The sequence below is a fragment of the Salvelinus namaycush genome, chromosome 7 (genome assembly GCF_016432855.1).
Source record: "Salvelinus namaycush isolate Seneca chromosome 7, SaNama_1.0, whole genome shotgun sequence".
NCBI classification, from domain to species: Eukaryota; Metazoa; Chordata; class Actinopteri; order Salmoniformes; family Salmonidae; genus Salvelinus; species Salvelinus namaycush.
The window spans coordinates 34,155,017-34,167,063 of NC_052313.1; the positions used below are offsets into that span (position 1 = coordinate 34,155,017).

The following is a 12,047-nucleotide window of genomic DNA, read 5'->3' on the forward strand; positions in this document are numbered from 1 at the left end:
TTGCGGACCTGACCGTTAACCATTGTTTAGGCTACACCTTGTTCAGTCATGTTACCTCATTAGCTACCGAAAGCTAACAACCTGGGGCGCGTTCAGCTGGCTGCAACATTCTGGAATGTTCAGAAAGAAATAGGCTATGTAGAACAAACTCTGATACGTTGAATAAGGAATAATGTTGGCTCTGTTCATGGAATTCCTATCTGCAACGTTCAAGAATGTTTTTTAACTGAATGTGGCCATGGTAACATTACCAGTAGCCTATATGCAAACATTTGGTGGCACAGAAACTAAGGAAAAGAGAGAGCAAAACATTTATTGACTAAATTCCTCTTGCCACTATGCTATATCTGGGTAAATAACTTTATTTTGAGTTTAATGTGGATCAGACTTGAGCACTTGGACCAGGACTCGAGCACTGGGACGCGGACTTTAGAAATTGGGACTCGTGACTCGATTCGTGACTTGAGCATTGGTGATTCTGACTTGGACTCGAGCGCAGGGGAATCAAGGTTCAGTGACTCAACTACATCACTGGGCGAAACAGTCATTAGCCCCTGTTCTACTTTTGGACATTAATGTGGCTGCGGCGTCTGTGGAACGTTGATAACAATGGCAATGACGTGACCAAGTAATGGAGGTGCAACCTATACTACTTTGCCAATACTTTGCGGCACCATCTAGTCTCTCTCTCTGATTGTGTGTGTCTGTTTGTTTTGTATGTAATGTGCAATATCTGTGTAGGCTGAATTAGGAATTTGCATGGACAAATAATTATTATATAATAGTATTCTTATATACAGTACCAGTCAAAAGTTTGGACACACCTACTCATTCCACGGTTTTTATTTATCAAAACTATGAAATAACACATCTGGAATCATGTAGTAACCAAAAAAGTGTTAAACAAATCAATCGATATGTTTGAGATTCTTCAAAGTAGCCAACCTTTGCCTTGATTACAGCTTTGCACACTTTTGGTATTCTCTCAACCAGCTTTATGAGGTAGTCACCTGGAATACATTTCAATTAACAAGTGTGCCTTGATAAAAGTTTAATTTGTGTAATTTATTTCCTTAATGTGTTTGAACCAATCAGTTGTGTTGTGACAAGGTAGGGGTGGTATACAGAAGATAGCCCTATTTGGTAAAAGAACAAGTACATATTATGGCAAGAACCGCTCAAATAAGCAAATAGAACGACAATCCATCATTACTTTAAGACATGATGATCAGTCAATATGGAACATTTCAAGAACTTTTAAAGTTTCTTCAAGTGCAGTGGCAAAAACCATCAAGCGCTATGATGAAACTGGCTCTCATGAGGACCGCCACAGGAAAGGAAGACCCAAAGTTACCTCTGCTACAGTAGATAAGTTCATTAGAGTTACCAGCCTCAGAAATTGCAGCCCAAATAAATTCTTCAGAGTTCAAGTAACAGACACATCTCAACATCAACTGTTCAGAGGAGACTGTGTGAATTAGGCCTTCATGGTCAAATTGCTGCAAAGAAACCACTACTAAAGGACACCAATAAGAAGAGGAGACTTGGACGTTAGAGCAATGGACATTAGACCAGTGGAAATCTGTCCTTCCGTCTGATGAGTCCAAATATAAGATTTTTGGTTCCAACCGCCATGTCTTTGTGAGACGCAGAGTAGGCGTACAGATTATCTCTGCATGTGAGGTTCCTACCATGAAGCATGGAGGAGGTGTGATGGTGTGGGGGTGCTTTGCTTGTGACACTGTCAGTGATTTATTTAGAATTCAAGGCACACTTAACCAGCATGGCTACCACAGCATTCTGCAGCGATACGCCATCCCATCTGGTTTGCTTTTAGTGGGACTTGTTTTTCAACATGACAATGACCCAACACACCTCCAGGCTGTGTAATTTGACCAAGAAGAAGAGTGATGGACTGCTGCATCTAATGACCTGGCCTCCACAATCACCCGACCTCAACCCAGTTGAGATGGTTTGGGATGAGTTGGACCGCAGAGTGAAGGGAAAGCAGCCAACAAGTGCTCAGCATATGTGGGAACTCCTTCAAGACTGTTGGAAAACCATTCCAGGTGAAGCTGGCTGAGAGAATGCCATGAGTGTGCAAAACTGTCATCAAGGCAAAGGGTGGCTACTTTGAAGAATCTAAAATATATTTTGATTTAACACTTTTTTGGTTACTACATGATTCCATATGTGTTATTTCATAGTTTTGAAGTCTTCATTATAATTCCAAAATGTAGAAAATTGTGAAATAAATAAAAACCCTTGAATAAGCAGGTGTCTAAACTTTTGACTGATACTGTATGTTTTACATTTTTCTGCTTTTGGGAAGAGAATAGAAACATATGTTGGTAGGACCAGGCTATGTATGTTTGTGCACATGGAAGTCAGTGATTTATGTTTACTATAGGTTAATGAGGCAATACAAATGTGATGTGACTGAAATGTGACAAAATGAAAGGACATTTAGTTAACTAAAATGGCCCACTGTTTTTTATTATTTTGAAAATATCTAGACTAAATCATTATTGAAATGACAAAAAATGTGACTACGACTTAATGATATTTTAGTCAAAATGACAAAGACTAGACTAAATCTGAATTAACACTGGCGCGCTTGCGTGCATGTGAGAATGTTTGCGTAGTTGTTTGCGTGTTAGTGGTCTAAAAAGGTTTTGTCACCAAATGCCCTCTTAGTACCTGTTTAGTCATTTTCCTCCATATGCTTTCAGCGATGAAGACGTCTGTGAGTATGGACTCCTCGGACCAGAAGAAGACCAGAGTAAAGCTGAAGAAGTTCCTGACTCGCCGACCCACCTACCAGGCCGTCAGAGACAAGGGCTACATTAAAGGTACGGATGGCCTCACTGCAAGCCAGTTCCTATAAAGGTGACATTTGACATGCCTGTCTCTCTCTTTATTTGTTATTTAAAATATACTTCTCTTGCTTTGTGTTGCGCCACAGACCAGGTGTTTGGCTGCAGCCTTAGCAGCCTGTGTCAGAGGGAGAACACTTCGGTGCCCACTTTTGTCACCATGTGCATCGACCACGTGGAAAACACAGGTATGACCTCTCTGTTTCTGTTCCCTCTTTCTGCCTTTTAAAATTAGCCATTTTGTTTCCATTATGTGTACTGAATGAGTTATAATGCTGTCTCTGTATCTTTCTCTTTCCCCCTCCTCTATGTCTCTGTCCTCTTGTCTTTGTGTCTCTGACCATGTCCTCTCTTCTGCAGGTCTGAGTATAGATGGGATATACAGAGTGAGTGGGAACCTAGCCGTGATACAGAAGCTGCGCTTTGCTGTCAATCACGGTAGGTCAAAAATAGTTTTTGTTTTCTTTTGGAACCAGTGGAATTGTCCATGGAACCAATGGAATAGTACTAAAAGAGCAAACCTTGTTTGTTTGTGTGTTCCAGATGAGAAGGTAGAGCTGGATGACAGTAAGTGGGAAGATATCCACGTGACTACAGGAGCCCTGAAGATGTTATTCAGAGAGCTGCCTGAGCCCCTTTTCACCTACGACTCTTTCAACGATTTTATCAACGCCATCAGTGAGTAGTAACACACTTGACTACACTGTTAGACTTCACTTTGCTGTATAACAAACACTGTACTGTACAACACATATACCATAGAGATCCTATTAAATTACGAATTCCTATTCTAATTCCTAATTCTATAACGTATACATTATATGTCTGTCTACTGAGCCACGATTTATAATGGTAAAATCAAGGTTTGATGGTTTGCTTAAAGACGATGCCTATTAAGACATAATTGACTTCATATGCTTTACCACTTGGTTTGGTGATTCCAAATGTGTGCTATTTTAAATGTATCCACAAGATGGCACCCTTATCATTTAAATTCACAAAAATGTATTAGGATTAAGGATTAGGGTTGCAAAACTATGGTAATTTACCAAAGTTACCGGAATCTTCTATAATTTTGGTAATTTATGGTAATCTATGGTAACTTTGGTCATTTGATGTATTCATATACAGTATAATATTCATTTTTTATATCTTTATATATATTGTCCATGAGTTTCTATTGGATAAACCATATGGTTCAAGAGAAAATAGTCTAATTAATGAAAAAAGCATATAATCAACAATGGAATTATTTTCAATTAACTCTTCCAACTATTGACTTTTTTTTTTACAACTGCCACTAGTTTGGCCCCGAAACATTTACAACAAAGACAAATTGACATTAAATAAAAGCTATTTAATGCTGAAACCCTCATATTAAGCACAGAAGGTATTCACTAAATTGATGGTTTATATTTAGGATAATTTTTTACAGCTTTGTCATTCTATTTTTTATTTGAAAATAATCTTGTTTGATTATTTTAGATATTTTACATGTGATAAGGCCACAAAGTGGGCCAGGGATAATTATAGACACTTGTGATAATCTGAAGTACCCAAAAGGGCCACTAGATGGCTTGGGATAAATTACATAAAATCCTTGAAAGTTACGAACATTCTAATAGTTTACTGGTAAACTTAGAAAGTTTCCTGTAATATACCCTTCATTTGCAACCCTAATCAGGATCATGTACATGCTGTGTTTCTACATATGCAATGAAACTAATGGTTTTACATTTTTCCCTCTGTTCCAGAATGCTCAGACTACAAGCAGCGAGTGAATTTGATAAAAGACTTAATCAAGCATTTGCCAAAACCGAATCACGACACAATGCAATGCCTCTTCAAGCATCTCAGAAGGTAAGCAAAAAGCATCCTACATTTCTGCTAAGCTAAAGTCAATACTCTCTGATGGATGACAAGACCCAGCTCATAATTCATTGTGCTAGTCTGTTTAAGAGTAGCCTGGGAAGCCGCTAGCGGGCTTTATGGATCTCCACTATTGTCTGGGCTTGATGTGCACAGTCGGTAATACACTCATGTCCCCCTGTGACCGGTTCGTACATAAAGCATTCTCCATTCAAGCTGCAAAGGCTTTGATTTCCTCCTAAACTAGAGACGAGAAGGAGGGAGAAAGAAAACGGGGGAAATATTCATCGTTTTTAAAAATTGTTTTTTTGCCCATCTGCCCTCTCTTTTCCCCCCTCTCTTTTCAGAGGACAAAAATAAACTTTGTTTTGTACATTCTACACACATTTTACATACATGGGATTTTATTTTATTTATTTTTACACTTATAAAGTAATTTGATCTTTTTATACACAGTTGAAGTCGCCTAATTGACATCATTCGAGTCAATTGGAGGTGTACCTGTGGATGTATTTTAAGGCCTACCTTCAAACTCAGTGCCTCTTTGCTTGACATCATGGGAATATTAAAATAAATCAGCCAAGACCTCAGAAAAGAAATTGTAGACCTCCACAAGTCTGGTTCATCCTTGGGAGCAATTTCCAAAAGCCTTAAGGTACCACGTTCATCTGTACAAACAATAGTACGCAAGTATAAACACCATGGGAGCACGCAGCCGTCATACCGCTTAGGAAGGAGACGCGTTCTGTCTCCTAGAGAAGAATGTACTTTGGTGCAAAAAGTACAAATCAATCCCAGAACAACAGCAAAGGACCTTGTGAAGATGCTGGAGGAAACAGGTACAAAAGTATTTACATCCACAGTAAAACGAGTCCTATATCGACATAACCTGAAAGGCCGCTCAGCAAGGAAGAAGCCACTGCTCCAAAACCGCCATAAAAAAAGCCATACTACGGTTTGCAACTGCACATGGGGACAAAGATCATACTTTTTGGAGAAATGTCCTCTGGTCTAATGAAACAAGAATAGAACTGTTTGGCCATAATGACCATCATTATGATTGGAGGGAAAAGGGGGAGGCTTGCAAGCCGAAGAACACCATCCCATCCGTGAAGCACGGGTGGCAGCATCATGTTGTGGGGGTGCTTTGCTGCAGGAGGGACTGGTGCACTTCACAAAATAGATGGCATCATGAGGTAGGAAAATTATGTTCATATATTGAAGCAACATCTCAAGACATCAGTCAGGAGGAATGGGCCAAAATTCACCCAACTTATTGTGGGAAGCTTGTGGAAGGCTAGCTGAAACGTTTGACCCAAGTTAAACAATTTAAAGGCAATGCTACCAAATACTAATTGAGTGTATGTAAACTTCTGACCCACCTGAAATAAATAATTCTACTATTAATCTGACATTTCACATCCTTAAAATAAAGTGGTGATCCTAACTGACCTAAGACAGGGAATTTTTACTAGGATTAAATGTCAGGAATTGTGAAAAACTGAGTTTAAATGTATTTGGCTAAGGTGTATGTGAACTTCCGACTTCAACTGTAGATATGACTGAAAACACAATGTATAAGTACTAACTATTATAGAACATGAGCTTTTAAACCCACCACTCAGCTACTCTCAGGAGCAATACCAAAATAAGTGATCTAGTGATTCTGTCTACTTGTCGCAAAATCTGCAGAGCTGAGATGGTTATATGCCCCATATACATAACATTCTGTTTGTGGCAAGAATTTTGTATAATTATTTTTTTTAAATCAAAAGTTTTGAATCAAGAGTTGTTTGCGTATCCGTTCATAAACCATGTGCCACGGAATCGGCACATCGAAAATCTCTTCCCAACTATTTTGCAACCTATATGGTTCCGCAGCCAATATTTTGGTCCTCAAGTAAAACTGATATATATTTATTTTTTTATTACAATTTTTGGTCTTTAATAAGTCTTGCATTTTGGACTTGCATACTTTCTTTATGAAACACAATGTTTCACCGCCATGCTAGAGTGGCTAACGCGTGTATTACTGGCTGTTCACATCAAGCCCAGACAAAAGCGGAGATCAGGCTAGTTTAAGAGGATTTTTACCTATTTACCTATGAAAAAAATGTAAGAAGTTGCATATGCTCCCATGGATTGAATAGGTAAGCACCAACGTTTGAGCATACAGTGTCTTCTTCTGGGTAATATAATATATTATGTTTATTTACCACATATTGTCCCTTTTGCTTGGGACTCTGTATTGTTTGTCTGCTCTTTTTCTGTCAATAACCTACAGTAGCCTGTCAGTCCTCACTACTATCTTAGTTTGTTGACTTATTCTCAGATTGATGTGTCTGAGGTACAGAGGACCAGGGGACCTATAAGTAGGGTTCGGGGTAGATTCTCAGCCCATTGGAGCTCGGGGCTATATCATACAGTATGTTCAGAATGACATTTGCCTAAGCACTATTTGCATTTATATGGCCCTGTGTTTGCCATAATGCAATACCTTTAGATCTGGTGTTTCTTCTAGGAAATGTATTGTGTGACATTTTGTCTATATGGAAGTGTATCCCAAATGACACCCTATTCCCTACATAGTGCTCTACTTTTCACCAGGGCTCTGGTTAAAAGTAGTGCACTATATGGGGAATAGGGTGCCATTTGGAATGCTACCTATGTATATGAGACAAGGGGATTTAATTGGGTTTTCCAATGAATAATGTTACTGTGGAGCAGCGTTTCTGTATGCAAGGATTTTGATTTCCATTTAAAAGCAGCGATATTACCTGACGTTGTTTAATATTGTATTTTGCATCTTATGTTTTTTGAATACTAGCAGTAGCTTACTTAATAAATGTTATATACGTTTTGTCTCCAGCGTATACCTGATCCCTTTGTTGATCAACCAACATCTGTAATGTGTTTTCTAAATGATATGCCTATTTCACCAAAACGGACTGACCATAGGGCAGTTCGGGAAAATGCCAGATGGTTCTGGTCCATCTTTAGCACAGTGGGCCTGTCTAAATTGGGGGTTTTGCGCATAATGATCATTATTTGGCTAATAATGGGGGCCTCAAGGGAAAAATGTGCCTTTGTGTTGGAACTGCCTGGCAGATTTCTGCTCGCAGTCCGTCCCTGTATCCCACTCTTTCCTCCTCTCGCCTTCCTGTCTCTCTCCAGGGTGATTGATCATGGAGAGGCCAACCGTATGACGACCCAGAGCGTAGCGATCGTTTTCGGCCCCACCCTGCTCAGACCTGAGACGGAGACGGGAAACATCGCTGTTCACATGGTCTATCAGAACCAGATTGTTGAGCTCATCTTACTGGAGTATGAGAACATATTCGGCAGGTAGAAAATAAACACCTAAGAACGACACCTGAGGTAAACTCCTGTGGAAGAGGATGGTCTGGTGACTGGTCGGACTCACCCAATTACGCTTATTTTTGTGACTGAAACATTGCTGCTGTGGACCCAGCAATTTGAAGAAAGAAAAACAAAAATGTAATTATTGTTCATTTGATAATAAGATTAATAAAGGAAACTAGTGAATGACTTTGCACTTAACATTTTGAGAGAGATGAGTATGATGTAAATAAATACAGATTTCATTCACTTTGGTTGCCATTCCTGCTGTGAGTAGCAGGGCGGTGCAGTTGCTTCAGGGGAGAGGGTTGGTTGGTTGGTTTGTTGGTTGGTGAGCTGGCTGGATCTAGGCATTGACGACGGACGGAGTGCAGTGTGAATGGCGTGGATGGATCTCCCTCCGTGTGTGACGTGATCCAGTGGATTTGAGTGTACAGGGTATAACTGTGTTCTACACTGGATTCCTATGGCCAGTATTAAGTACATACTACATACAACAAGAGCTTGGTGAATAAGACTTTCATTGTTTTGGACTGGAGTGAAACAGAAGAAGAGGATTGTGGGATACATTGATGTGGCGTTAAAGAAACCGCTGGAGTGACTTCCGGCTTTCTCTGATGACATCACAACACAGGAAGCACAACTCCATCCAGATCATTCAAACAACAACTAACTACCCACTGAATAACTGACTGGCTGGGTGGTCTGATCTCCCTCTGTCAAGTCATTGGAAGCCCATATCCTACTACCATGTGGTAGAATATAGACCATGCTTGGTCGTCTGTATAAAGACTACTCTCATTGCTTTGTGTTGGAATAATAATAAGCTGAACCTATGAACTGGATATTCTCAGTGTTGTGGAACATTGACTGTTGACTTGACCTCTGAATTTTGTGAAGTACAATGTAAAGCCTCAGTGGTATGGATACAGAATCAGTATTAAATATGGGGGCTCTCTGACGAGACCCCAAAATGATGTATGGGGTCTCTCGGAGGGGAACCCTGGATCAACTGGATGGGACATAGTCATGTGTATTAGCTGTATTTCCCCTACTTCATAATGAAAACATTCACCACGATCGGATCTGGGAACTGCATTTTAGCACTATTTTCCCTTTATAATGCACTACTTTTGACCAGAGTCTTTGACCAGTCAAACGTAAGGCAATATACAGGGAATAGGGTGCGATTTTGGACGTGAACAGGTCACCCTCCCTATCCTACCTCCCTCGCTAGAACTGGAGCCCCGCCCCTTCTTCCAGATCTACCCTTTGACCCTAGTGCAATCATCAACAGTGGTCAGTCATTATGTCACATGACTGGTTTTGGGAAGCATCAAAACAAACCTGTGTTTGGGGGATAATACAGTAAATTAACTTGCTATATCTGAAGACTGTGGCTGCATCCTAAATGGCTTCCTATTCCCTATGCATAGGCCCTGGTCAAAATGAGTGCACTACATAGGAAATAGGGTGCCTGCCATTTGGGATGCACTTAAGATCTTCCCTAATGTGTACAGTTAAAGAACAGATGTGTGTTATTGTCTAGTCTAACGTGCTTGGTATGGTAGGCCTCTGCTAGTGAAAGGCCTTCATTATAAGTGTGAAAGTGTTGGCTTTTCAGTGAAAGGAGATGTCCTCTTTTCCCCACCTTCCTCCCTTTCCTGCTCTCATCCTTTCTTCCCTCGTGTTCTGGAGTTACTGGGAAAAGAGATGGAGATGCAGTCAGTCTTAACATGACTATTTCAGATGAATACTGGTTATGTCCCAAATAACACCCTATTCCCTATTTAGGGTGCCATTTGGGATGCAGGCCCAAGCCTTTGTTCCAACTTCATAATCACTCTCCTTACCTAAGCTAATCTCAACGGGACTGGGACTGGAGAGAAAATGGAACTGGAAAATAGTATTACATTCAAGTTTATGGTGATGGAAGGTACAATGCAAAAAAGCCTCTGTGCATATTATGTACAGCAGCCTACATTAAAAAAATATTTCCTTATTGAAGTATGTATGTTTTGATGGTGAGTGGTTGGTTCAACGAGTGAAATATCACTGATTTTGTAAATTGTCAACAAAATACATAGATTGTTACAAAAGAGGAAATGGTATCTTGATTTTGACGCATGGTCAACTGCACATTTTGAATGTACTTTTCAGACTAACTGCTGTTTGACATGTCTAATAAAAAACTACAACTAAATGGAACTGACTTAAACTTTTTCACTTTCAGTTGACACAAAGGGTAGCCCTTTCCACAATGCCCCTGTCATCCCGTATACGGGTTGAAAATGGCAGATGTTGTCATTGTTAAGCGCCTAAATTGGAATAAAGTGGCTGTACATTAAAATGCTATAAATGACATCAGAGCTCAGGTTCTCCACTTCACAGCACTGTATGGGTTTTGACTATCAGCTGAACTTGCGCACCGAGCGCTACAAGATGATGCGCCCATTCCTCCCGCTAATTGGACAACTTTTGCACATTTGTAGTTGTCTGAGTGAGGGAAATGCTGTAAATCGAGTCTGTTCTGAAAGATGAGACATTGAGGATTATAATAAATACCGCTTTGATGTCATACAAGCAAACCACACACTCGGGAGTCCAAATGTGCATTTCACATTTCCATATTTGAAACTTCTCTCATTTACAATATCAACGTTTATGATCACTGTTTGATCCACAGTTACAAGGATGACATGTGTTATACCCTGGGACAGGGTTGTCCTGAACAAAATGAGCCTGTTTGTCATATTGTGAAGAATATTCGCTCCAGAACACGCACTTGAATGCACTCATGACTCCATTCTATGCACACCAAAATTACAATCTGCCTGAAGTAAGATTGTATTTTATATACTTAGCTAGGCATGTTGGCAATGGAATAAGCTTTCAAATGATGCCCACATGACCCAGATTGCGATTTAAAATAGAGCCTGGACTCGAACCCAGAATCTCTAGTGGCACAGCTAGCACTGCCTTAGACCACTGCGCCACTTGGGAGGCCTAAAATATATATTTTTTTGAATGTGTAAACAACTAATTGTGTGATGGTGGGGGGACAGGTGGGGGGACAGTCGAGAAGCAGGTGGTAAGTTTAAGATAACAAATAACGATACAACGTAGGAGTAGCGTCTAGACATGAACAACAGAAACAACACTGCCTGGGGAAGGAACCTAAGGAAGTGCCAGATAAAGGGGAGGTAATGGAGTCCAGGTGTGCTTAATAATGAAGCAGACCGGTGGTTAGTAAACCTGCGAAGTCGAACACCGGAGGGGAGGGGTGGGAGTAGAGGCAGCGAAGATGGAAATCATGGATGATGTTGGGATACAGAATGTCATCCACAAAAACCCAACACCGCTCCTCTGGGCCATACCCCTCCCAGTCCACCAGGTACTGTAGCCGACCCTCACGACGTCGGGAGTCCAGTAGGGATCTGACGGCATAGGAGGGTGCTCCCTTGATGTCCAGGGGGGTGGAAGGGTGTCGTGGGGTGACAGCATCAGCCAGGGGACCAGGAACCACCGGCCTGAGAAGGGAGACATGAAAAGAATGTGGGATACGGTAGTCACTGGGAAACTGTAACCTATACGTCACTTCTTTGACCCTCCGGAGAACCTCGAACGGCCCCACAAACCGGGGGCTCAGCTTCTTGCAGGCCAGGCGGAGTGGGAGGTTCCTGGTAGAGAGCCAGACGCAATCCCCAGGATGGATCATGGGAGTCTCACTGCAGTGGCGGTCTGCCTGCTCCTTCTGACAGTCGACGGCACACTGGAGTCTTACGTGAGCCTTGCTCCACACTTCTGCGCGCCTGAACCACTCATCAACCGCAGGAGCGTTGGTCTGGCCCGGGGTCCACGGAGCCAGAGCTGGCTGAAAACCCAGAGCACACTGGAAGGGAGTCAGCCCGGCGGAGTGACGTAACAAATTCTGGGCATACT

The 12,047-nt window shown here is 41.2% G+C and overlaps 1 protein-coding gene across 1 annotated transcript in view; it reads left to right on the forward strand.

Moving 5' to 3' along the window:
* LOC120051193 (rho GTPase-activating protein 12-like) overlaps nt 1-10,292 on the forward strand; it is an 88,491-nt gene extending 78,199 nt beyond the window's left edge. The window contains exons 12-17 of the mRNA XM_038997922.1: nt 2,733-2,852; nt 2,966-3,064; nt 3,237-3,314; nt 3,420-3,554; nt 4,631-4,736; nt 7,920-10,292. Of these exons, the coding sequence (XP_038853850.1) occupies nt 2,733-2,852; nt 2,966-3,064; nt 3,237-3,314; nt 3,420-3,554; nt 4,631-4,736; nt 7,920-8,094 (713 nt within the window). The 3' untranslated portion in view covers nt 8,095-10,292. The remainder of the gene's footprint in view (nt 1-2,732; nt 2,853-2,965; nt 3,065-3,236; nt 3,315-3,419; nt 3,555-4,630; nt 4,737-7,919) is intronic.
* Nucleotides 10,293-12,047: the final 1,755 nt, after the last annotated feature.